This window comes from Sander lucioperca, chromosome 17, assembly GCF_008315115.2.
Source record: "Sander lucioperca isolate FBNREF2018 chromosome 17, SLUC_FBN_1.2, whole genome shotgun sequence".
NCBI classification, from domain to species: Eukaryota; Metazoa; Chordata; class Actinopteri; order Perciformes; family Percidae; genus Sander; species Sander lucioperca.
Window position 1 is genome coordinate 7,592,890 of NC_050189.1, and position 27,480 is coordinate 7,620,369.

The 27,480-nt window shown below is 38.7% G+C and overlaps 3 protein-coding genes and 1 long non-coding RNA gene across 5 annotated transcripts; 1 reads left to right on the forward strand and 3 right to left on the reverse strand.

Annotated features, from left to right (window-relative positions):
* Nucleotides 1-1,260: 1,260 nt before the first annotated feature.
* On the reverse strand, nt 1,261-1,891 carry LOC118493663. The gene is made up of 2 exons (XR_004895606.1): nt 1,584-1,891; nt 1,261-1,531 (listed from the first exon to the last, which is right to left on the reverse strand). It is a non-coding gene; the product is annotated as an uncharacterized LOC118493663 (long non-coding RNA).
* Nucleotides 1,892-2,191: 300 nt separating this feature from the next.
* Nucleotides 2,192-10,548, reverse strand: LOC116053427 (E3 ubiquitin-protein ligase TRIM39-like). The gene is made up of 10 exons (XM_031304543.1): nt 10,454-10,548; nt 8,344-8,569; nt 7,882-8,251; nt 7,614-7,709; nt 4,345-4,578; nt 4,115-4,262; nt 3,875-3,901; nt 3,518-3,582; nt 3,275-3,397; nt 2,192-2,581 (listed from the first exon to the last, which is right to left on the reverse strand). Exons 2-10 carry the CDS (start codon nt 8,559-8,561, stop codon nt 2,192-2,194), a joined length of 1,671 nt encoding a protein of 556 aa, XP_031160403.1. The 5' UTR covers nt 8,562-8,569; nt 10,454-10,548.
* Nucleotides 10,549-14,305: 3,757 nt separating this feature from the next.
* On the reverse strand, nt 14,306-15,784 carry LOC116053091 (lectin BRA-3-like). The gene is made up of 3 exons (XM_031304004.2): nt 15,439-15,784; nt 15,259-15,350; nt 14,306-14,880 (listed from the first exon to the last, which is right to left on the reverse strand). The coding sequence occupies exons 1-3, from the start codon at nt 15,740-15,742 to the stop codon at nt 14,770-14,772; spliced, it is 507 nt and encodes a 168-aa protein (XP_031159864.1). The 5' UTR covers nt 15,743-15,784; the 3' UTR covers nt 14,306-14,769.
* Nucleotides 15,785-20,068: 4,284 nt separating this feature from the next.
* Nucleotides 20,069-27,229, forward strand: LOC116053409 (E3 ubiquitin-protein ligase TRIM39-like). Of its 2 annotated transcripts, none has more exons than XM_031304523.2 (8): nt 20,069-20,318; nt 21,419-22,019; nt 23,010-23,105; nt 24,747-24,980; nt 25,338-25,485; nt 25,648-25,674; nt 26,457-26,632; nt 26,753-27,229. In XM_031304523.2, exons 2-8 carry the CDS (start codon nt 21,432-21,434, stop codon nt 27,116-27,118), a joined length of 1,635 nt encoding a protein of 544 aa, XP_031160383.1. In that variant the 5' UTR covers nt 20,069-20,318; nt 21,419-21,431; the 3' UTR covers nt 27,119-27,229. The 2 variants fall into 2 exon arrangements, with proteins under 2 accessions (XP_031160383.1, XP_031160382.1); XM_031304522.2 differs by having other exon boundaries at nt 20,222-20,318; nt 21,429-22,019.
* Nucleotides 27,230-27,480: the final 251 nt, after the last annotated feature.

A 27,480-nucleotide genomic window follows, 5' to 3' on the forward strand; every position in this document is an offset into this window, starting at 1 on the left:
CTAGCTGATTGTAGCGGTCTGCAGTTAGCCTCCACAGGCAAGCTAACGTTAGTTTAGCTAACAGCTAATTCGGCTAACTGCTAGCTGAGACAGCATGTAATAACTTTAAAAGACCCTCAAAATAAAACTTGAAAATAAACGTTGACATATATAACAAACACCTAACATATATAACAGCTGTTACATCAGTTCTACTTTACTTGTGCTCATTTAAAATACAATCACTCAATACTTGTCTTTATTGTTATTACTGTGAAGTCTTAATTTAGCTGTAGCCTGCTTTTCCCATTACGTTTGAGTTAACGTTATTTTAGACTGAATCTAGCTGTCAGCTAGCGGTTAGCCGAATTAGCTGTTAGCTAAACTAACGTTAGCTTCCCGGTGGAGGCTAGCCATAGGCTAGCGTGGAACAGATCGTGCAGGTCGTATGGATACGTAAAACAGTATTATCTTGCGCATGTGCAGAACGGATCGTGTACCGACAGATGTATTAAGAGTCTTGGTCTGTTAGAGCGTATGGGGAAAGACGTAAGCAAAAAAAAAATACAAGTGATCCACCTTCGTAGTACAGAAAACCCTGGGTTGAGCCTGAAGTTAGCTCGTTAACGCCAAATCTCGCTTCGTAGTACAGACCTCTGCTGGTGTGTGTTTTGATTTAAAGCAGCTTCAGTTCAGTCATGGTGGTCACACTGTTGAAACATAAACGTTGGACTTTAGCGACTCCTAGTGGTATTTTACAAAGGCAATTTTACAAATAAAACCGATGCCATTAGAGTAATTTAAGAAATGCTTAACTGTCATAAGAAGTCTACAAATCAAGGCATTAAGATTGAAATATATATTATTTGATTTATTTTATTTTAAAGCAGAGGTTCTCAATTGTTTTTCAGTCGAGGACCCATTACAAGATAGAGAATATAGTGGGGATCCCTTTATATGCGCACACACACACACACACACACACACACACACACACACACACACACACACACACACACACACACTCACACACACACACACACACACACACACACACACACGCACACACTGAAGAAAAGTTTGAGGGGACATTTTTCATTCTTTTTTTCATACATTGTACCCTACTTTCAGAATTATCAAAATTATCTATTTGTTTTTTTGTTTTGTTTTGACCATGTGTTTATTGCTTTCTGGAGCTAGGCACAAACACATTTCTCTACATGCTGTACAAAGTATGATTGTGTATGTGGCAAATAAAACATTATTTATGATTTGATTATATTTCATGAAGTTTATTGATTAAGTGTCTTGGAAGCTTACGCCCTCAGAAAAAAATATTATGGTAATTGTCTTCACAAATGTAAGCAAACTAATCAATATAAAAAGGTTAAACAGCAGGTGACATCCTGGTTCTAAATAGGCAAAACGTTAAAATAAGGAATGCCAAAAACAGACCCATGATCTGTCAATGTTTGAACAAATCTGTTATAAAATGTTTCATGTTCAGAACACTTTTTATATATATACGGGATTGACAAAATAGTATAAACACCTCATAGATGCAGACTTAAACTCTGAAGTAACTTTTTCAAAATGACTTACACTTATTGACAGCTGTGTTATATTAAGAGGTTGCTAATTAGTAGCATTTGTCAGCTGCAAATTAGTTCTGCCAATCAACAGTTTAAGTAGTAACAACTGCACAAGAAGCCAAATTATCTGTTCCCAAGCTGCAGATACATCGGGTCAAAAAGGAAAACATATGCCATGCAGAATAGTGTGGAAAATTATAAAAGAAAACTAATGCCAAATATTTGTAGTGTATAAAATGATTGAAGCTAAAGTGAGGATTATTTTACAATGGATAAATAACAAAGTCAGTATCCAATAATATTTCACAGTTATAAACATGGATGAACCAGAGCATTTGAATATATACATCAAGTATTTAAACCTCTGTTAAAAGTTCATTCCCGGATTTTATTACAGTGTAATGCCCACTTGTACTCCCTGCTCTCTGTTGAACATATAACCGGGGAATCTTCACAGACACAAGCAAAAACAGGAATGCTGCAAGTGGCACAGAAGAAAATGGAAGTACAACACAGTTGGGCCATTTTCATTACTCAATGCCAGACCCTTAATCTTTTGGATTTGGGTCTGGATTTTCAAGCTAGGTGTTCACCTAATTTAACCTTTCTTATGACTTTCTTTATGAAAATGCCGCAATCTTTTCAACTTGCCCAAGCTCAACAGGACAGATAATCAACGGGGCAGTGTTCTTCCCGTTGTCAAGAAGACAGGGGTTTAAGTACGGGTATAGTGTCTCAGTGAAGTCACACCCGCTGTAAGTGTAAATGTGGGTCTTTGCTTCTGCGTTGTAGAAGGACACCAACCCTTCCTCGTAGTCCAGGAACACGCCCACTTTCTTGGGGGTTTCCTGGAGGTGGAGGGTGATGGAGGGACCGGCACAGGCGCTGAGATTGCCGCCTTTCCTCCGGCAGATCGCCCAGTAACCGTTGTGGGGATGTACTGTAATGGCCCCCTTCCTGTTGATGGACTCCTTGGCCACGCCAAGATCCCAGTCTGTTTTATCCCCAACCTGAAACACAATGTACAGAATAGAGATTTAGAGAAATAAGCAAATAAATTATGCGACAATACTCACTTAATAGCTACTGCCTAAATAGGAGCAGACCGTCTAGTTTATAAAAAATAAACTAGACGAGACATAAAAACAGTTTTGAGCCCTGTTTGAACTGATGTAGTTTAGGTTGTGTCTTAGCACTTTAACAGAAACAAGATGTTACCTTTCAAATGAAGCCGAACATACATGCATTTTGGCCTAACAGTTCTTCTGTTATAAGTTTTTCCGCCTGGGTATATGCCAAATAGGCAAACTTCCAAAAATAAAGGAGGGTGTGATTGACTCTCATCCTGAAGATAAATAGTCTATTGCAAATGGATAAGGGAGCGTTAAGATTTGCCTCATTATTCTGTGCTCACATCTGCCTCTTGTAAACACAAACACTTCAATTTCTCCTGAAGTTGTTTACAGGTCAGACATAAATTCTAATTCTCCTTTGCTAAGGTTTCCAACTAACAGTGAGATGCACCATTTTATAAAAAGAAAATAAATAAATCTAGATGTCTTGTAAATTATGTTTTTTGTAATTCATTATGACATTTTGAGTATCTTTTGGAACTGACTTTAATTAAAAACAAAATCTTTAAGATAATAATGCATGTAATCACAGCACAAGTCAAATGTATAACCGAGGGTCTAAGCTCCTACCTCAACCACCCAGTAATGTCTCCCAGAGGTGAAGCTTTCTTTCCCCAGAACTGAGACGCATGAGTCAAACCTGCGGGGGTCGTCAGGGGGAGAGGGTTTCTTCTGCTGGAGGCTGAGGCTCACCTGTGGATCAACAACAACAACATCAGTTAATGTCAAGTGTTGGACCACACAGCACACTATCTACACTATATTACAAGCTTGTCACATATTTCAGTCAGTGATCATACTGTCACACTTTACCTGTTTCCCATCTGGGGACAGACACAGCCAGCCCGAAGCAGTCATTGGATCCAAAGTCACATCCACTGGAGAAGGAAAGAAAGGGCTTATGGGTGAGAGGGAATACAATTAAAGGAACATTTCACCCAAAAAAGCCATATTGAGGTCTATCCCAAAAAAAAAAAAAAAACACAGGTGAGGTTCATATGTCTATGTAATATAATTTGATTTCATAATCACAGATCCACAAGTGTTTCAGAGTTCAACAAGGAGAATTGAGGTGATTTTTGAAGGTACCATTGGCATAGTAAAACAGAAACTAACTTGACCAGACATTGGGTGTGACGAAATGATGATTTCATATATTCAGAAACTTACCTGCATATTGATTTGCCTTACTGATTTCTACAAAAGAGGGAAAAAATGGTTGGATTTTAATTTTGCGACATTAAACAGTCCTCCTAGTCCTAGTCCTATGTATTTTGTGATGCACAAATACTAATATATGTTATTGGTAGACAGTTATAAGATGTATACATGAGGATTTAACTGACATCTTAGAAGGTGCTAATCCCAAACAAGCAATACAACCACAATATCACAACTGAAGTTACTGACCTTCTGCAGACAGTTTCTTTTCAAGTGTATGGCACGCGTCCACCAGCTTGGAGAAAGCTCTCCTCACTGTCCCTATGCAGCTGTTTGAGTTCACTTTGACCTGGGACCAGTCCCTGGTGGACAGCGGAGAACTCAGAGAGGGGAAACTCTTAAACAGAAAGGCATGCTCATGAGTACAAACACATATTAGGTATTGTGTGGATGAAAACATTTTTATGTGACTTTCTAACTTGTAGGAGATGAAGAGGCTCGCCGGAGTTCTCCAGGTGCTGCAGTTCACTTCGTCTCCTCTGCAGCTCATTGAGTTCCCCCCTGAGCTCTTTGATAAGCTCCTTCTCTATCCCCTCGGATGCTTCCCGCTTCTGCTGGATCTCCTGGATGAGCGAAGCGTGGTTCTTTTCAATGATGCCACTCACCATGTTGGCGACCTGAGTGCTTGTTTGTAATTCTCGTTCTTCATTCATCTGCAGATGTGCATACATCGTTATTAATTATAAGTAAAATAACACTAATATAGGTATGTAACAAAATAGCATCTCTCCCTAATAAAAAACATGCTGACATAGCATAGCTTTTAGCTCTGTCTGTTAAAAATGTCCATTCATATGTATACAAATTAGGGCTGTCAGCATTAACGCGTTAATCGCGATGCGATTAAAGGGGTGATAGAATGCAAAACCGATTTTACCTTGTCATAGTTGAATAATGACAGTTTAGTGGGTAACTAGGACATACATAGAACCTCAAAATCCCATTGACACCTCTGTCCTCTGCAAATCTCACAATTTGAAACTGCCTCTGAAAACGGGCAAATCTCAACGAGTCAAGTCGGCGGCTCCTCCTCATTTGGCTCTAGTCTCTATCTTTGTCACGCCCAAACATTTACATAGGCTACACCACTGATCTGAGGTCAGCTTAGTCTTCTGAATAGGTCGCGCAGATCTCAGAAATTGTATACATTGTTCATCTGCTATTTTACCACTAAATTCACTTCTGAGACTTTTTTATGCGAGAAATCAACTATGTAGAGATCAAATATGGGCCGTTTTACGAAAATTGATGGCTAATTGCAAATTTTGTCCAACTGTGTGTCACAGTTCAGCAGAAGCTCAGCAGGCTACAGCAGACAGCGTCAGCGGCCGGTGCTGCCTCGCCACCCGGTGTGTCCTACTTCATAGACTCCGGCTCGCTGTGAGCTAGCTGGATCTCCGTCACGAAGGGAAGCCCGCGGCGCTCCATACCCGCGCAAAGTCGCGTGTTTCTGGGTTACTGGACTACAAAGTGCCGAGGCCCTGATGGAGCTCCAGGGCCTGCAGCTAGCCGCGATCTTTATCCATAGGATTGAAGAGACAGTAGCAGCTAACGAAATCCCTAGCTAATGTTCACAAAAATGCATTGAATTGAAATCCATTGTTAGCTTTATAAGACCTTGGGGTATATGTTATATAAGTGGCGTGACGAAATTCAAACTGTAAATATACTCTAGTTATGCCGGCAGCTGGCAGCCAGCCAGCTCCCGGTAGTCCAGTAACCGAGAAACGGTGACTTTCACTGGGTATGGAGGTTGCCGCTTTCTCGTCAGACTGTGTGGAGCTCCTAGCTAAAGTCCGACACGTCTTACCAAATTTGCAATTAGCCAGCAATTTTCGTAAAACGGCCCATATTTGAGCTTTATATAGTTGATTTTTCGCTTAAAAAAGTCTCAGAAGTGAATTTAATAACAAAATAGCCCGACAAACAATGTATAACTTTGCAGTGTCTGAAATATGAGACCTGCTGTCTCGTCTCCAATGTGTTTCTATGGGGTTCGCTCAAACCAATCAGTGCGCAGCTCATCTAAATATTCATGAGCATACCATATTTGGAAGAAAAGCTCTTGTTCCAAATAGAGCCATATTCAATGGCTAGTTAAGGGCCTAATAAAATAGCATTCGGGCAATTTTCAGCCCAACCAATGTTACATACTCTATTAGGAGACCTTAAGGAACAGTGTAAAATACCCTATATAATCATTCTATCACCCCTTTAAGGGCAGAGCATAACGCGTTATTTTTTTTAATCGCATTAATCGCATGCCGGCTATTATTAATTCATTTTACACTTCATTCGGCGTTGCGTCGTGCCTATCAGACTACTATTTTGACCCTTTGCAGCACCTTTACTTATCATCAAGCTGTCAAACTTCCTCCTGCTTCAGGCTACAGGCATGAGTGGGTATAAGTTAGCAGCAGGTTCGCCGGATATTCGTTTTCGACTTACCCCCGATTCAGTTTCTTCAATAAAATTCCACTACATTACGAGTGTAGAATGTTGAGGACAGTTTAGGACACTGTATTAAAAAAAAATGACAATGGTATTTCTCGTTGCTACCGATTTACGAGCGAAAACAGCACTTCAATCTACGTTCCGGCTGTTGGCTGAGTTAGGGACCGTCTACAAATTACAGTGCTCAGGCTGGTGACATATAGACTTATGGGATTCTTTCAGGAAAGAAATCACCAAAAATCATCTTTTGTAATTCTGATTACTGTAGTAGTAGCCAATGGTGGTCTGCTAGTTACTACAGGTCATATTTTTGTCATATGTCACATTATAGTGAAACAGGATGGAATTACATCGTCAAGGATTTTCTCTTTCCCAGTCTTCTATCTTCTACTACAGAACGTAATTTATTAGTAGACAATTGTGAATTGTGAATATTTTAATCTTTTAATTGCATACTGTTTCACTGTAATGTGACATATGACAAAAATATGACCTGTAGTACGTAGCACCCTGCCTTTGGCAACTACTACAGCAATCAGAATGAGGAAATGTACTTTTGTTGATTTTTGGTGAATATTTTAATCTTTTAATTGCATACTGTTTCACTGTAATGTGACATATGACAAAAATATGACCTGTAGTACGTAGCACCCTGCCTTTGGCAACTACTACAGCAATCAGAATGAGGAAATGTACCGCTGCTAACCTGTGGATGAAACAAAATCCCCAAAAATTACTACAGCTCTTGCAAAACAGGTGGCAATTAACTGCAGACCTGTCAGCATCGCAGAGGACTCGGGTCTTAAAGATGTACTACGGTTGGCATGTTCTGACCTGTCTCATTGCCGTCGAGGGAATTACAAATCTTAAAATCAAGTTCATAAAGTAACTTTCTTTGCATTAATTTGATTCCCAATCAAGATACACTGGTAAGAATTGCTTTCGATTGTTAATACATACTTAAAAACTGTTCTGAAATGCAAAATAATAGAATTTTAATCATGTGATAAAATATGCGATTAATCGCGATTAACTATAGAAATTCAGCGATTAATCGCAATTAAAAAAATTTATCATTTGACAGCCCTAATACAAATTGAACCACAATTCATGAATTCAGTTATCCAGGCAAAGTAGAGGCATCCTTCACACGTTTTGATTTGAGGACAAAAAGGAATGAAATAATAGTTTCCATCACATACATGTTTGAAAAACAATAAAATACAGAACGTACTTTTCTCGACTCCATTGAAGCTATGACCTCGTCAAGCTTTTTCATTCTGGTGTTGACCATATGCTGAAAGTCTGCATCGGCCTTCTTCAACTTAGTCTGCAAAGGTGAACACAAATACATCATCAAAAGCACTGTAATATAACTATCAAAATGAGAAAGTTACTTTTAATGATTTGCAGGCAAACAGGCACAAAATGTACACTATAATGACAAACTTGGTAGAATTAATATGAAATCTCATGGTAAAAGACAGATAATTTTGCCTCACCCTAACCAACATGCTCTCCTTCTCTATCGGGACGATCTCATGGTGTCTGTGGTCCTTCTCTCTGCATTTCATACAAATAGGTGTCTGTTCCTTCTTGCAAAACATATCCAGGAGCTTGTTGTGACTTATGCAGAGGTGACTGGTGATGAAGGTGGCCGGATCTGTCAGCCTGTGCTTTGTCAACACTGTATCTCTAAGATGGGGTGTCAAGTGAGTTTCACAGTAAGATTCCTGGCAGACGAAACACGACTTAACCGCCGTTATAATGGTTCCTTGGCAGACGTCACAGGGAACATCAGACATAGAAGGTTGTCTTGGCATACTTCTCTTTGCTGGGGCTGGCTTGTATGGTGGCTGGCCCTTTATAGATCTTAGGATTTAATATAGATCTTGTTAATTTAAATCAAACATGGAAACAATGGCTTTGATTTTGCAAGACATCGTTTGAAAATGTATACAGACCTTTTGAATTGCTCTGTGATGTCTTTCAAGCCTACATTGATCCTCAGTTCTGGGCGTTTTCTGAAGGCCTCTTTGCACAGTGGACACTCTGACTTATGTCTCGTATCCCAGAAGCATTTGATGCATCCCATACAGAAGTTGTGCCCACATGGGATGGAGACAGGGTTGTTGAAGATATCCAGACAGATGCTGCACCAAAACTGCTCCTCAGACAACATATTTCTGCCTGAAGAATAACATTATTTTACTATACACATGCATATGTAACAATTTTTTTGTACATAATATAATGTCATTTTTGTAGGAACAGCTCGCACATCCAAACAAATTCTACTGTCCAGGTGTGTTTGACAATAACATCAACTGCGAAACGAAGGAAAAAAATTGCGCACTCTGCTCTAGCATCACCTTTTATTTAGAAAAACTAACATTTCGGTCCCTCCGGACCTTCATCAAGAGTATCTCAAATAACAAACAAAACTGGGTTTAAGTACATTTCTCCACTCCCTTGTACATATGTACATATTAAAAAAAGAATATATATATATATATATATATATATATATATATATATATATATATATATATATATATAACCTACACTTGTTTAATTGTAGGGACTTACAGGGTAGTATCCAATGCTAAAAGATCTACTTACAGCCAGCCTTCATCCCAAAGTGAATTTTCAGTTTAAAATGTAGTAAACTCTTCAGGAAAAATACTGTAATGCTGTTGATACAGTTTTAGTGTTGCTGTTATTAATGAAATATTTAAAGTCTAATTTATTTGATATAACAAAAAATGTAACGTTCAAATTGGTGAGCTCATTACCTTTTCTGCACATCATTCTGCAGAGTTATGAATAAACTATGAAATAACTAGACTACAACTAAAGAGACATCTACTCAAATATCTTATTTACCACTGAAATAGGACTCAACCTTTTAATGTAATGTTTTGTACTTGTGTTTTCCCTGCAGTAACTTAAAGATAGCTAAAATGATTCCATGCTGTCTCCCAGAATCATATATACTCTGCATGGTGTTCAAATCCCAAGACCCAAAAAATAATACAATTTAAATGGTGATCTTGTGCAATCATTTTGTACACATTCACCCAAATTCAGCCTGACATATTTGATACTTTTGCAAACAGTTTTTGTCAAATAAAGTGCTTTAGTTGGAAATTAAGCCTGCAGACTTGAGATCCTGGGTCCGTTTGCACAAAACACCTTAAGGTTTCTCCGTAAGTACTCAGGCTCTAAACACCCACACAGGTGTTTTCAGTTAATCGGATTAGGCCTTTTCCCAGGACTGTGGGTGTGTATAGACTGTGATTGACATATTCTTGAGTCTCCTGTTAGCTCTGTTGCACCTGTGAGGGCAGGACTCCTTTGCTGAGGGACTAAACGCGGTCTCTGTAGACAGCCCAGGCTCCATCAATGGCAACAAAAACAAACTGCACCAACCTGCACCACGAAACATAACAGTGTTCCAGCCAATAACCGACAACGTCAACAAGAAGTGACGTCACCCAACATCTCTTAGAGCACCTTTAAGAAGAAGCATATTAAATTGGGAGTTCCCAAATGTCCCAATGGTGCAGTTGCTTCAGGTCAATGGCGCCAAGTAATTGTAAAATTATAGGTTTGAATCTGCCACAGGAATGTTGCAGTTTTGCTTTCCCATATATGTGCCCTCTGTTGTTTCAATGCTAACACAAACACTAATAAAAAGCAGAAAAATACATTTGAAATTGATGAAAGGGTTTTGTAAAAACAGTACCTCACATAAAAACATAGCAATGTTTGGCGCACTTCTGGTCCTGTACAGATTTATTTGCCCCCTTACTCCCCTTTTACATGTAACTTCAATGATATCCACTTTGACTGCTTTACCTCTAAGCATGTTCCTTTTAAAAAACTTTGCTAACATTTTGCATTCATGGCACAAGTCAGTTAGCTATAGTGCGTAGTTTCTGTCTCCCCCATGAGGAATTCAAGTAATGACAACAAAACTGTCTGCGCATCCACATGACACAAGCCTTCCGTGATCACACACCGTATATTCTTACTCTCTACACTTTCTGCTTTATATAAATAATGTCTTACCTTTGTGGGTCTACAGACAGATACTCCCTAACAGGTGTGTTACGAGCACTTGTATAAATGTGATCCAAACAGACTTAAAAAAATGAGGGCATGAGTTGAGAGCTCCTCCCACACATTTGTTAAAACTGGTAATTCTGGTTCTCCTTCTCAGCCTTTCATTGTAATCACTTCTACAGTATCATTCAATGTAGTCATTGTTGTCACTTCAAATGTCTTATCCTCAGTTTCCATCAGCACTAATATGAAACATATGAACATATGAGCAAAGTCTAACTGATACATTTTTTTAATGTTGAGAAGAATAAATATATGAGTTATGCCTGTTTCTGTCAATATTGGACTATTTTGCTTTGGTTTCATTCAATGTTTAAGTATTTCTTTTAATGTCCAATGCTAACATTTATCCTGCATGGCTATGGTTGAGAAAAGACATAATTATGACTGTGAACTATAAAATGTGAGAAAGAAACTTTATATAATACGTTTGTCTGTAAATACAATGAAACAATCATTTATCAATTGGTTCTGTTGTACTTTCATGGCTGTATCACATAAATCTGGTTAGAAAATAAATTGTCAAAAGTCTCTGGAAAACTGGCATAAAAATTTTTCACACTTCAACACTTACAAGTTTTTGTAAGCAGCCAGCAGCGAGTCCCATCTCAAGTGAATGTACAGTAACATAAAATCTGCAGAGGCAACTGTCCACCTGACAGTGATTTCTAAAAACTAAAATCAATAGAAGCAAGATATTAGATGCTAGACAGTTTTAAATATTTGTTCTAGGTGCATTTTGTCTTGGCAATCAGTGAATAGTCCTGATAATCTCATGTTGAATAAACAGGTAGTAAAAAGTTAATAAGCATCCTGACTTGTGCAAACGTTTATTAGTGGGTGGAGTACACAGTTCTGTTACACAGACAAACACAAATTAATGGGTTATTTCATTCATTGACAGCACACCAATTTAAAGGTTATTTTATCTTTTAAACAATACGTGGATTGACCTGAATGTTGACAGTAGTTTAAGTGCAGCCTGATTGACATGCTATTTTATCATTCAGATGTTTGCACAAGGGCCTAACTAAAATTGAAATTTTGAGCATATCAAACACTTCATTTCCTGCATTCTGGTGAATTAGCTTACAAACTTACAGATTTAGCTTACATTTACATTGCTTAATTTTGTTTTTTAATTGGAGTTTTGAGCCAAAAGCGATCTTCGTGCACACAGGTGTTTTTAGCTCCAGTAGAAGAACTAATCTTAGTTTAAACTAACACGCCCAAACCGCACCTCTCATAAACATTCTCATAGCATTCGCATGCCGGGGTAAACAGGAGGCAGCATGTTTACTCTGTTTACGCCGCCTGTTGCTGGTAGTTACCATGGTAATGTTAGCAGCTTAGTCTCAGAGAACCCAATCAGGCGGCGAAACATTGGTGCCAGTGTCGGTGTTGCCAAACATCTCTGTTTGCGGCCGTTGAGACTGTAACACAACCCCATAGACTCCAAACCAAAATGGTCAGATACGTGTTTTCATATTTCTCCAGGTTAGGGGCTCTGAAACGACAGAGCAGTGTAAATGTGAGGCGTAAACATGGCAAAAGATATTCATTTTTAAACCAAAGCGTCGCAATGTAAATGTAGCCTTGAATCCATTTTGATGGAACGTTTTTTGGGAAACTGAAATAGCATGTCAACCAGGCTGCACTTAAACTACTGTCAATGTTAAGGTCAATTCACATGTATTTTGTTAAAGATAAAATAATCTTTAAATTGGTTTGCTGTACATGAATGAATGAATGAACATTTGAAGTTTGTCTGTGTGCTTCCGCAAGGGTTTTGTGGGTGAGGTGGTTCTTTAAAGTGGTTGAAGTTTATTTCTGGCTGCTGTAGTGTCTGACTTGTTTTGGTCACATCCAGGGGCGTAGCAAAACATTCTGGGCCCTGTAGAAAGGCATTTTCTATGGGCCCCTCCCCGCATCCACAGCTATTCATTCTAGCATCTTTTTGGGCCCTCCTCACATGAGGGCCCTGGGTACTCAGTCCCCTTTTTCCCCCCAGTCCGACACCCCTGGCCACATCATGGTCTACATTACTACTGTACTATTGTAGTCTGCATGCTTATTAAGTTTACTTAAAGTTATTTTGCCAATGTGAACAAGTGTGCAGACTGTAATAGGGCCTAATGACATACATGTCTTTCCCTTTGTATTTCCAAAGTAACCTTTGTTTTAAATTAAACAAGTAATTACATTTCATCACATCACATTTACTCATTTAGTTTTGGAGTCATGATAATTTTCAATAATTTGATTTGGACTTTATCAGAAAATTGTGAACCCACGACCGTACACTTGACATGTTAGAGAAGTCGTCATAAACTCACTGTTCCCACTCATTAAAGAGTGGTGAGAGAGGTGTCTGTCTGACTTGTATTTTTTTGTCACCGAGTGGAGCTTTCAGGACATTGCAGAAAATGCTTACATATTTATTTGATTCATTCATGCCATCAATTCCTTTATGCCACTTTAGTTGCGGTGGTGGTTATATAAAAAGCCAAAACAATCAGAAGGCAAATACTTTTCTAATAGTCAAATCTTTTCATCTTAGTGCACTTGTGTAGCCTGACAAGCCAAATTACATTTGCTGCTGCTAGTGTGCGTCTAGATTTCTGGCCTAGCACTCGTGAACATTTGCTCATGAACTCTCTCATCGAAATGACTCAACATTATCTTTATATACAAAATATGCAATAGCATTTCATGATATATCACTCTTTTTGAAGAAACAACTCGCACATCCAAACAAATTCTTCTGTGCTGGTGCGTTGGACAATAACATAAACTTTGAAACAAATGAATATATCACTGTCCATTTTATATGTAATTTTAGGACCCTGAATTATGAAAATGTATAATATAGTAGTATATTAATATAATATTAATAATAAGTTAAATGCGGTCTTCTTGAACTCAAAGGCTTAAACTGACCCACGACATAATACAAACTGTACATGTCATTGCTCTTTTATAAGACTAGTTTTAGACTTGTTGTCAGTATCAATGTTCTGTCACGGAACATTTGTTAGTATAATCTCAGATTTTTTTTATTTTTATTTTTTTATACTCATGCTAAAAGAAGACACTTCTCAGTTCAACATACAGTTTGCATTAGACGTGACAGCACAGCTTTGCATCTATTTTACATCCTTACTACCCCTTGAGATCATGGAAAGAAATGCTTTAAACCACCCATGCTTCATTTAAACTCATGCAAATAATGAATTTAGAGGCAACATAGGAGAAAGTCAGATTTGTTTTGGCTTTACATACATCCTTAAAAACTGTAAACAATATACTGTACGCTATAGTTTCAAAAGTCTAAGTAGGTTTCTTGAAAAAGCAGGGCACTGTAGTTTTTAGCAAATGTTACACAAAAAGGAGTAAGTAGTGCTTTTGTTGGGGATGTGGACTATTTTTTAGCAGTGGATTAGCACACATGTGGTGCGTTCGTGAGCACTCAAGATAAACATGTAACCTAATGCGGTGTGCCTTAATTGGTGTCTTTTGTACAATAATGGAGGTCTAATGGCTCAGAGGAATAACATCAGGCTTTGGCAACACTTGATCGAGTATTTCAGTATTTTCATTCCATGATTCAATATTGCCAGCCAAATTCTTAAAGCTGTGTATCATATTTGGCCTACGTTTCGAAATACGGTAGGTCAATAATTATGAAAGAAATGATGGGTTTAAGTTGTTTTTGTTAAACTTTAATTACTATTTTTCACATGACACAGGGACATAAAAACTAAATGCCTAATTGCAAATAAAACATACATATACAAATAAAGTAATGATTACAGGTATGTGTACATTTGACACAATGGTAGGACCGTATAGTAATCCATCCATGACAAACACAGACCCATAATTTACATCCAACAACATATCACATATACACAACAATACAAATAACCATGTATAAATATCACATAATGTAAACATGAAAACATAATGTTGAATCTACTTCTTTCCTTGATATAGGCAGTCAACACACTCTACTTTCTAAAATGTTTTCAACCCAGTACTGTATAAATAGTTTTCCACAGCATATGAATTGAATTCAGCTCCAAGTCAGCTTAAAATGAGACTAATATTATTTCTGGTGCTCTAAAATTGCTCTTATATTGAGTGATATTTAAACCTAAAATATCAACCTTAAAAACTAAATAAGTACATTTTAATAGTTTGATATACGGTCATAAATAGGTGAATGGTACAATGGTGTATCAGTAAACAAGGTTTAGATATTAAACGTCTGCATTCTCCTCTTTTTTGTGGAAGATGTTTTTGCCCGGCTTCTTTATCCAGAAAATTTTGAAATCTCGTGTAATCCCCTCCTCCATCAGCTTCTCCTTGATCTGAAGAACGAAATGTTTACCAATAATGTTACCAATAATAATCATACAATCAGACAAAAATGGATAAAAGCATAAATTACAAAATGTCCAAAACAAGTTACATTAAGTCCCCAAATTAAACAAAGTTTTCCCTTGAATGTTACTCCCAGAACACTGTTGTGGCATGTTTCCACCCCTGCCTAGACCCAATCACAATGTTTGTTTACAATAACTTTGGGGATGAAAACTGATGTTGGACTGGGAAAATGCACACTGCAATAACATTATGAGATAAGTGACCTTCTAGTTTCTTATATAATATCACCACTTACAGAGCATCCAATCTTACAGATTTATATAATAAGATACAAAAATAACAACATGCGTGATGATGATTACCTGATTCAAGATGGCGTTGGTCACAGCAGGGACATTCAAGTCGATTGTGGTTTTCAGTACTGTCAGCTTAACATTAAACAACTGCGTCTTATCTGGTGATGACATAGAAATAGATCCGTGTTTAGAAATATTATGTCACGTTATCAACATGAGATCATTGAGAAATGAAAAATTACTCACTGTTTTGGCACATGAAATGAAGTTTTTCGTTACAGTTGTTTTCCACCCACTTTCCAAGGTGAGTAGCGTTGATCACAGTTGCAGCACAGCTCTCAGTTATATTTACCGGGTGTCCATCTGCCCAGTAACCGAATGAGTGGTAAGTGCCATCTGACCACCATCTCCAGGTGTATCTGTGCAGGCCGATCCAAACTCTATTTTCACCTACAGCCTCCTGGATCATTGCATTCTCAGTTTTGTTTCTCACACTGGCCAGGTCTGTGTGGTACGTCCTGCAGTAGGCCCGAGCGTTGTCCCATGTCATCGCTTGGTCTATAAAGAAATATCTACCGAAGGAAGTGCTTGCCAGGTCTGAAAGATTTCCAGCTGTTTTCAGAAGTTCAGCTGCTATGGTCAAATCATGAAAAATACAAACAAAATAATTGAAACTATATGGCTATTGAAGGTTGATAAGGTAGAAAAAAGGATATATTTGCACAGTTTGGAAAATGTTATACATCTACAAATAACAAATACCTTGTTACTCACCAGGCAAGGCTCTGTTATAGCAGACAAACCGGTTAGCTTCAGTGCAGCCATCATCTGACCAGAAACCTTGCTGGAAAAGAACACACAACTTCCCACATCCCATCGTGCCATTTGGTTGACCTCCCATCCAACTCCTGAAGTTCTGTTCTCCCACTCTATAGAATGTATTGTCACTGAGAGCCCACCCCCAGCTATTAAACATGTCATACAGGCCTATCCAAGCTTTTCCCTCATAACCACTGGCAGCAGCTGCAACCAGCCGCTCCATGTCCTCCTTGTTGTTCACACTGGCCAGGTCTGTGTACTTTTCTCTGCAGTACTTTTGAGCTTCGAGCCAAGTCTTTGGTTCAGTGATTAAATGGTAACTATAAAGGCATGAACAGAAGCCTGTAAAAAAAGGGACATTTATCATAGTAAGCAGATAGCAAAGATCCACACCTGTTACACATCACTCTTGAAAAAGATTATTTATGATCTGACAACACTGGTCAAGATTTGGTCAGGTTTGGGAAAAGAGTTTGAGTTAAAAAAAGAGAAGCATATATGCAAGGCTAGAACAATAGCATGGTTTAGGTTGAAATTACTAATCTGTTAAGGTAAGGGTACTCCCTTCTGATGATGTCAGTTTTCAGCCACCTGTTTTATACACCTTTTCTCCATGAAAAACCTGAGTGGAAATGAAGTAAATTTGAAAAGAAAAAAAAATCTAAATATTTAAAAAAAGGTTTTTATGCTTGGCCATGGTGGAAAATTGAATGTTTCAATAAAAATGTATGCGACGAAGTGGAATGGAAACTTACTTAATGAATAAATAATGATGTGGCCAACTCCTTGTAGTGGATTGAAACGTGCATTTATTCACAATTTATGAATTTATGATTTTCCGGAAATTTGGAATGAAATTTGTGGCTCATTGTTATCACTGATAGTGGCACTCGTAGCCTAATTTTTTTGTTGACTGTGTTCAAAGAAAACGCAAGGCAGACTTTAGATGTTTCATATAAAGTCAATGGAAAGGCACAAGTACACAAGAATTCACCCGGCTGGTGCAGACTGAGGCAAAGATACATCCGCTGCAGTTGATAATGTAGCAGCTGTACATGTGGGCTCTTTACGGAAACACATTGAAAAAAAAAGAAGGTAGACACCTTATCTCATAATTATGAGTAACTATCTCATAATGTAATGTCATTGTAAGCATGTTTGCTGAACAACCACTAGTATTTTTATATTTACTGTAAAATGAAATACAACACAAATATACACATCCAGACTGACCTGATAAAAGAAGAATACACAACACGGTCCTTCCAATACCTGAGGGTGAGAAACATTATTCAGAAAACATACAGTACATAACATATACAGGATAACTTGTATACAATGACAAGATTCTGCTACTCATTTATTTATAGGCAGCCAAAACCGCCTTCTCGATAGTCGGGTAAGCCCATATAAATAATATAGTGGTCTCTCCATTTGGCTATGCAGTAAATCTGTAAAAAGACTTTTCTTAAGGTCCATATTTTTAAAACATATTTTTTACCTGGATATACTGTACTGCAGGCTGGTGACATCTCCAAACTCTCTTATTCTTGCCCTTTATCTATATCGCACCTAATTTTAAACTAATACCTGGACGAATGTTGAAGCTCTGCCTTCTTAATACCCCATTTCTCCCTCTCCCTTTTCTTATGTCCTTTCTTTAAAGCAAATCCTAATTCATTGACTTGCAAATCACTGATCATCTCAACTCCTGACAGCTGTCTCACGATCTCTTGCGCCTTCCTTTGAGACACCGACAGTGATTAAAGCCTCCGTCCCATCCCAGACTCCTACGATTCACAATGAAATTAAAATAAGAATAATAAACTTCAACCTCAGGGACTTTAGTCATTTAGATCTATTTTAGAAGGGAAATAAGTTATCATTTGATGGTGAGATGCTCTGGTGTTAAATGAGCCATTGAACCACAGTTAAATTAAATCAAAGTGCCCCTACAGACATGTTTATATGATTAAAATTGTTATGATTAACATGTTGTTTAACATGGTTTTCTCACATAAAAAGTAAAAATAAAACTCTAAAAAATGGCTTAAAGCACATGCATCAAGATGGCTAGAAACAACGGTATGATTCAGTCATAGTGTATACAGAATATATATATATTTTTTAATTCATATATTTTTACAAATGATTTGTATATGCGACCGGAAGATGTCTGATAAATAGGTTTGTGGTGTCTTGTAATCCCATATAGGATGGGCCAAGCATTTGGCATGACACAGAAATAAAATAAAACTTACTAACTAACTAACATTGGCCTACATGTTTATGCTTCACGCCGCTTTGTGATCTGTAACTATAGTTTCGGCATTCTATCTGAATCAATTAGCAGACATATCAGAATGCTAAGTGTAGTTAGCATCTTTTATCAGTTTATTTTGTTTGTTAGCTTGTTAGCTTGCAGGTGTGTTTTTGTTCTCTGTTATGACAGTCCGCTCTGCGCTGGAGGTTTCCGGTTTCTTTGCTGGTTCTTGCGTATTAGACAGGGATTGGTTTACAGACAAATCTAATCAAGCTTGCCCGGGATGCATTTGAATCTCAGATTTTAGGGAAGTGTAGAGACATCTTCCTCTTCAGGAGAGGAATGTGAAAACACCTCTCTAGAGACAAACTTTGCATGGATACATCTCAGTTTAGTCAAGGTCAGACATTTTAGGGGACATTATCATAAGAAAAGGGGGACTTTAAAATGTTGAATAGTGGAAAGTGGAATCTCATACAACAAACTGCAGTGCTGGATAAGGTCAAGGATGGCTTAGAAAATGTTTGCTGTGGTCAATGCAAATCAGATGTAAAGCCACACAGCCTCACCTGAGGTAAACGGTATGCTAACATGAGGTGATGTGTGGGTTCCTTGTTTGGATGAGTGACATTTACAGTAAAATCTAGACATGGTACCACAGTAATCAATTTAGTAGGCACAAACACGAGCATAAGCAGTAAACCAATTTTGTTGAGTCTGATAGCCTTTCTTTAATATTGAAAATTCATAACCTGCATATACATAAACAGCATATATGTATATATATATATATAATAATGTACATTCAATATTTCCCAGACACATTTATAAAACAAAAAAGGCCAACTTATATTTGCACTCTTTACAATTCACAAGCTTCTTGGCCCAAATACAGGAGGAACAAATGCAAAAATGTATAAACTTTGATATGCCAATGAAGAATTCTCATGAAAGTTCCTGTTTGCACATACATTACCTCAACACAACATACTGTTCTGCATGTACCTTTTCCAACTCTTTGTCGAAGCAATGTAGCTTACTGTTCACATTGTACTTTTTGACTTTTTGTACTTTTTGCACCATAACATCAAATACATATGTTTTTCATGTCTTTTGCACAATTTTGAGGACATTACCCCAAAGGTAAACCAATTTCTACCTTGGCGATTAATTTAAAAATGTACATGTAGAAAGATATTTGGTGGTTAATGTGGCAGTAAAGTGTACACAATCTGTAGTTAAATGTGTATTGTCAGCAGCTACTAAAGTCAGTTAAAGCACATGTTTGTACTTGTACTATGTTTGAGCTTGTTAAAGGTCCCATCACACACCTGTCAATGACCTCTTATCTGTAAATGAGCCACCAATTTAAGACTACTGGTCTGGTTCCAAGTATTATCTGACAGGCAAACTGGGTGTATAACTACTCATGCTTTATTCAAAAGATCACATTAACTTCTGCGAGAAAAGGCCTTTATTGTGTCCTAATGTGTTCTTCCTTATTTTTCAAGAGGAAGTATTTATAATGTTGTTTTCTGAAGCCAAACACGTCACTATAATGATAACCATTAGATTTGTAACACAATGCAGAGCTGCTGCAATCTTGAGGTCAGGTGGAGGTGTCAACAGTATGTTTTAGGTGTGTCATAAGTGGAAAATGTTAACCATTGGACTCAAACACCACACCCATAAGGCAAACATGCTCCTTCCCTGTGTGAGAGCTATGCTGTTACATATTTCCATGATCATATATGCACACACACGTGCACACAAATGTTATGCCACAACATGTGAACGTAACAGAAACAGTAACTAAGAGTAGGTTGTGCCGTAAAGGCTGCAATTTTAGGATCAGGTAGTTGCAGTAAAGTAGACAGACAGAGAAACCAGTGCTTTGCTCAGAAAAGGGAGTGTTAGGGCTAATGAATAACTACCCTAACAGCTATCCCTATAATGTATTCATACTTTTTTATACAGCAGAACAGTCCCCTGCTCTGCCATCACCGAGCACAGACGTGTGACTGCCCAGCAAAGAGAAGTAGCTGTAAGTATGAGAAATATTCAGCTAAAAACAAGATCTGTTTTGTTGTGAAAAAGACTGAGCATGTGAATTAAAGTGATGTAAATTAGTTTAAATAGCTAACAATGGGTACTTCAAGAAGGGGAACAGAACCTTTTTGTTTTTAGTAAACTGTTAGATATCTGACAAATATTCAAATATATGTTCATGACTGATGGAAATACAGGCTACATGCTGTATATAAAGATTACTGTGTGGTCTAAAGGAATTTTAAAGTTGCGGTTTTCTTATGTGCTGGAGAACTTCTCTCATTCTCTATCTAAATGGTAAAATGACCTTAAGATATGTAAAAATAATACTTTCTGGTTATTATTGGATTGAATAATGAGCTGAGCTCCAGGTAGTGTAGGTTTGATGACTGAGATCTGTCTATAAGCCTTACTCTGTTTGTTTGTATGTTAGTAAGTTTTAGAAGTGCTGGTAGGCAGATTTTGGACAGAGACTTTCAGACAGAGCCAGGTTAGCTGTTTCCCTTTGATTCCAGTCATTATGCTAAGCTAGGCTAACCAGCTGCTAGGTGTATAGCTTCATATTGAGCGGACAGTTATGAGAGTGAAATCTTCTCATTTAACTCTCAGCAAAAAAGCGAATAAGCCTATTTCCTATTTAAAACGTTCCTGAGTCCAAATCCAAACCTTTATTGTCTCATCTTATTGATTACTTCAATCCAATCACCATAATCATAATTATATTATTATAATTAATCAAGTTTTTTTCATTGGTAATAGGGTGTTGGTACACTGGTGTAATAATGTTTTCTATGGGAAGTGAGGGTGTGGTGGTGAGTGGTGTGTGTGTATTTAGCAGAGAAAACAAGGCCTAATACATCAAGAACACCTAACAGTGCGGGGTGTATGAGTCCTGAGTTTCAAGATGTGCACAGTTACGCATATTTACACAGTTACAGCATTAGATAATAAATACAAGTTTAAAGTTCATTATGGAAGTTCAGCACTCTTTCGACTAGCCTAACTGTTCTTTTGTGTTTGTTCTGTGGATATAAATCATTGCATGTACTTCCTCTATCAAAGATCATCCTGAGCAACTGATCACCTCTTTTTTAGTGTTCTGCAGACAATGGCTTCCCCAGGCCACATGTTACCAGAAAAACAATTACAGTGCACCATCTGTCAGCAAGTGTTCACTGACCCTGTCACCACTCCCTGTGGACACAACTTCTGCCAGGCCTGCATCCAGAATGTGTGGGACGACAGTGAGGTCTGCCAGTGCCCTGCCTGCAACAGAACATTCACCTCCCTGCCTGAAATAAGCATCAACACAGCCTTCAAAGAGCTGGCGGACACATTTCGAAATATTGTAGCCTGTTCATCGGCTTCACAGCTGTGCGCAGCCAAACCAGGTGAGGTAGTGTGTGATGTCTGCGCTGCAACCTCCCTTCAGGTGAAGGCCCTGAAGTCCTGCCTGGTGTGTCTGACCTCGTACTGTGAAGCCCACCTGGAGCCTCACCAGGGAGTCGCCACTTTGAAGATCCACAAACTGATCAAGCCGGTGAACAACCTGCAGGAAAGGATGTGTGAGAAGCACGAGAGGCTGCTGGAGATGTTCTGCAGGGATGAACAGAAGTGTGTGTGCCAGTTCTGCACCGAGACCGAGCACAAAGATCACCATGCTGTTACGATAGCGGACGAAAGCGGAGAGAGGAAGGTGTAGAGAGTATATTCTGCTTTAGGGATGTAGGCCATATGGGTTTCAAAATGAATGTGTGATAATAGTTATTATTAACGCTTTAAAGCCTTACACATGCTTACTCTGCAAATGTCGGTCTTACTGTCCAAAGATTACAATTTCTTTAAACAGCTAGGACTAAGACATTATACCAAGTCCAAGCAGTTTGACATGGATCAGCCATTCAAAAGACTGTCTTATTGCAAATCGTTAGTGTATAATTAGGCTACATAGAGTGTAAAAGTGAATGTTTAACAAACACTGCGTCAACAGGGGTTCATGACAGATAAAGTGCCTTCGTTATACATGCACTTCTCTGTTGTAACTTTTATATTTACAGGAGTCTTTGGGGTTGTTGTATTAAAGATCCTTGGCTGCATAAAAATGAAAGCAAGCATGCTGCATACAATTTTGTCTCAAGGATTAGGCTCTTTGGGGGGGGGGCTAATGAGCCTGCATGTGTATTTAACTGCAGGGAGGTGCAACTGAGGTACATTGTAGATTTAAATTTACATTAAAAAACATCCAAAACTAGAAGGGCATTCGAAAAGCGCAGACCTTCACCGACCAAGGCCATAACGTTAATGCAGTGTGAAATTTCCCAGTCGGGAAATCATTTTTCATATTATTCTGACACCACATGAATGCAGCACAAATGTCTCACAATGTAAACGGAAGTGAAACATAATTTGTTTATAATGGTTTAATGGGTTCTGGGGAAAAAACATTGGTATATGTAATAACCCAAATAACAACGATGTTACCAAGATAGAGACAAGAGTTTTCATCTTGAAATAGTCAGCCCATAACCTCTATCTTTGGTGGTTGACAATGACATCCTGAATATTGTTCATGTTTTGCAGGTACATGTAGGCTACTGTATGTCTAATAGACTTATTTGCTAGTAGTGCTAGTGAGAAAGTTACAATCTGCCAACTGAGGATTTTAATTTCTGTTCTGCCTGTTTAGGTCCAAATGAAGAAGACTGAGGCAGATTTTCAGCAGATGATCCAGGAACGACTGGAGAAAGTGGAGGAGATCAAAAGCTGTTTGCAGCTCAGCAACGTGAGTCCTAACGCAGAGTTTCTGCAGGTTTCACCAAGTCAAATTCAAGACTTTTTAAGACCTTTTTAAGACCACTATGAATGAAATTTAAGACCTATATATCGCTACATCAAAAAAAAGATGTCAGAGTGCGGAAACAATGTCTAAAACAATTCCCAGATTTCCTCATTGGCATTATAGGACTGGTGTCTAGATTGGCTGCAATATAAATTGCATATTGGTCTAATTTGTAGTCATAATACAGCAAATTATAACTGGACTAGCGACAGAAAAAACTACAACACCACAGAATAAAAAGAGAACATTGTAAAGCGCTGCGGGAACATTTCAATGAGCATTAGAGGTAGGGAAATTAAGACCTGTTAAAAAATTATTTAAGACCTACCACACAATACTTAAGCAAATTTAAGACTTTTTAAGACCTAAAATTTTGATTTTGAAATTTTAGACTTTTTTAGACTTTTTAGTATGCTAACGTTAGCTTGTAATGGAACAAAACAGCACTTTCTACCGTCAAAAATCACAGATAAAAGCTTCTGAACCAAATACTACCCGATCGGACATGTTTCAGGAGTAATGTGACTCAAAACTGGGGAGAATTTAACAACACTGGCAACCAAGATGACATATTTTAGTGCTGTTAGCCATGTAGCTACATGCAACAATGTTAACACCGCAGTAGCTTAAAGTGGCCATATTATGCTCATTTTTAGGTTCATAATTGTAATTTGAGATTGTACCAGAATAGGTTTACATGGTTTAATTTTCAAAAAACACCATATTTTTGTTGTACTGCACATTGCTGCAGCTCCTCTTTTCACCCTGTGTGTTCAGGTCTCTGTTTTAGCTACAGAGTGAGACCTCTCACTGCTTTAACATCTTTGTTAGCAGTCGCACATGCGCAGTAGCTAGGTAAGGATCGCATCATCTAGCTAGCTGTTTGTTTCTACAACTTCAGTAGTACAAGGCAGGATTAGCCGGGAGACTTCTTCTAAACAGGGACATGTAAGTAGTTCTTTTGTAGATAATGGTGAACTAGTGTGTGTTGTAGCAGTGTTTTGCCCAAAGAGTATAGAAGTAACAAGAGGCGAAACTCAATAGAACGTTGTGTTGCGTTCAGTCCGAGATGGCGGAGCTGCACTCAATAGAACGTTCCATTGCAAGCTGCAGCTCGGTCATGGGTGAGTTTGTTGCAGTGGAACGTTCTATTGAGTTTCGCCTCTTACTTACTTCTATACTCTTTGTTTTGCCATTCAGAACAAGCTAGCATGCTAGCGCTAGCATGCTACGGTTAGCCACCTCGTTTCAGCTAGTGCGTGTGGAAACACCAGAGACACAAAATAACACCCCAAATCCCAGAAAAAAGTGATTTTTTCACGATATGGGCACTTTGCATAATACTTAGCCAAGAGTAGAAAAAACTCTTGAAACCGGAGCATTCAGAACAGTTGGAAATCTGAAAGTTTTAGCTCACAGGGATTTCTCTGAAATACTATTTGACGTTTTGGCCACATTTAACACGAACATCCAACAATATAACATTGTAGATATGACGGAAAATACGGAAAAGCATAATATGTTCACTTTAAATCTGACACTCATTTTACATAGCAATGTTCAATTCTCTTTATCCCCGTTCAGACGAGTGCAGAGGAGGAGATGAAGGAGAGCGACCGTCTCTTTACGTCTCTGATTCGCTCCATAGAGGAGAGACAAACTGAAGCCAACATGGACATCAAGGAGATGCAGAAAGCAGCAGAGAGGAGGGCAGAGGAGCTCGTCGACCAGCTGCAGCAAGAAATCACTGAACTGCAGAGGAGAAACGCTGAGCTGGAGGAGCTGAGTGACTCTGAGGACCATCTGCATGTTTTAAAGGTCACAATCACCCTTAAACTGTGGTGAATACTGGGCTCTTAACTTATGAGGGCTGTTAGTTAAGGCGTAACTAAAGTGACATCCAGTTTTAGCATCATATAAACACCTTCTCAGGGTTTTTTTCCACCATGACAAAGATGCCATTTCTGAAGGAAACAAAACACTGAAATGTTATGTTATGTTATGTTAAAGGCAGAAAGTAGATCCTTTTGGCTTTTTTAGTACAGTAATATTGGAAGTGTATTGGAGTTTGACTAAGAATGAGTCAAACTGTACAGGTCGACACTTTAAATCAATGCACTAATCACATTCATACAGTAACATTCAAATTCTATGTTTACTGTTTCCCTCTGGTAGAGGTCGCCCTCTCTCATGTCTCCTCCACCCACCAAAGACTGGATGGAGATTGGCGTCCACCCTGAACTCTGTGTGGGGACGGTGAGGGGAGCGCTGTCTAAACTGGACGACACCCTGAAGACTGAACTGGACGATCTGAAGAAGGAAGGTAAAGTGAAATAATAAGTGCTACCAATTTGTACTACATCAAAAAAACTAAACATCAAACTTGCCTCGTAACTTATGACACTTTTTAATTTAACTTTCTCTAAAGTCGTTATCTAAACTGTGTCATTGAAACTGTCAAAACTGATTTTCATTTTCTTAACAGAGATGAAGAAGATGCAGAAATATGCAGGTAAGACCTCACTCAGCATAATTATGTGGTTTCAGTGTGTGAAATGTTTTTTTTTTTTTTTTTTGCATGTTGGATTGGAATATAGTTAAAATAATATGGTAGGATTTGAAATGTTTGGATTTTGCTGCCCACTCGTGGTTGTGTCACAAAAAAACACCTGACAGCAATGAGATAATTGGGCTGAAAGCAACACAGTGACTGCACACATTTCCCCCAAGAATTTCCCATTGTTCTACATGGCAGCAGAACAATTTGAAAGATACATACACATAATGGCTTTGAATTCATTAATTTATTAATTTTTGATTATACTTTTTTATTTGAAGCAGTCTGTTATAATTTCATTTAGGTAGTAGTAGTAGTACATATGTCTGTTGATCATTTTTTACAAACTACAAAATAAGTTTATCTCTTAGGGATGTAATGTCAGGACTGGAGGTCACTTCTATTTGGCTGCTCATCAGACCCAGAAATGAACATTATATCAGTGAAATGTGCACATCAATGGAACACCAAAAATAGATTTGCAATTTAAACATTTTCCAGCCACCACAACACGCGTCACATTTGTTTAGAAACTGTAGTAAACTAGAGAGGAATTGCATACTGGGTGTCGAGATGAATCTCTTCCATCTCTTCCAGGAAGGCTGAGCAGTAACTGGACTAGTGATCTGTACAGAAGTAGCACAATACAAGCAGTAGCAGTACAAGTGCACGTAGATGTGGTGGTATTTGTAGAAAATTCTGTATTAATTTAACTTCTCTCCATCTCATCTCCCCAGTTGACGTGGTTTTAGACCCAGACACCGCCCATCCTAACATCGTCCTGTCAGCTGACGGAAAGCAGGCGGGCCGCGGCGAGCTGCTGCACATCGTTCCTGACAACCCCCAGCGCTTTGACCCCGTCATCTGCGTTCTAGGCAAGAGAGGCTTCCTGTCGGGGAGGTTCTACTTCCAGGTCAGTGTCTTGTTTGCTGATGGATCCAGTGTAGAATGGGGTTCAGAATCAACTTAAAAGTGTTTTGGAAATCTTCCTATACTGTAGTTTTCATGTTCAATGTTTCATATTCTTTTGCAGGTTGCAGTGGGTTCAAAGACCTTCTGGGACCTGGGCGTGGTCAAAGAGTCTGTAAACAGGAAGGGGATGATCACCTCCAAGCCGGAGAACGGCTTTTGGACGGTGCGGCTGAGGAGCGGGGAAGAGTATCGCGCTTTGGACTCCCCCTCGGTCCTTCTGTCCCTCAAAGAGAAGCCGCAGATTGTCGGAGTGTTTACGGATTACGAGCAGGGGACCGTGTCGTTCTTTGACGTGGAGGCCAGGTCTCACATCTACACCTTCACTCGGTGCTTGTTTTCAGGGAGGATCTTCCCCTTCTTCAGCCCGGGTGTTTTCGATGAAGGGAAGAATACGGCACCATTGGTTATCAAAGCTGTTAATCATTAGCCTGGGAAAACCCTGACGAATTTCCGGCAAATTTGAGATTTTGCAAGTCAGTCTGGCCAAGAGCCCATTCAAGCCCATTTCCAATTTTTCCAAATCAAGGCACCAATCATAACCGTTGAGGCGGGCTTTACACGATGAAGATAGCGCAGCGAGGGTAAGCAGCTTTTTGTTTACATTCAACATGATGGCCACCGAAGCGCAGCAACCTATTGATGCCGCTGTCGCTGCTACGTCACCCGGATCGTTGGTCTGATTGGTTGAGCAGCGTCCGTTGGTGATGCCCCTTTGGAAATGAGCCCAGACTCACTCTCAGTTACAACTGAGAAGGGTCTGGTGTCAACCAGGCTAGTTAATCATGAGAC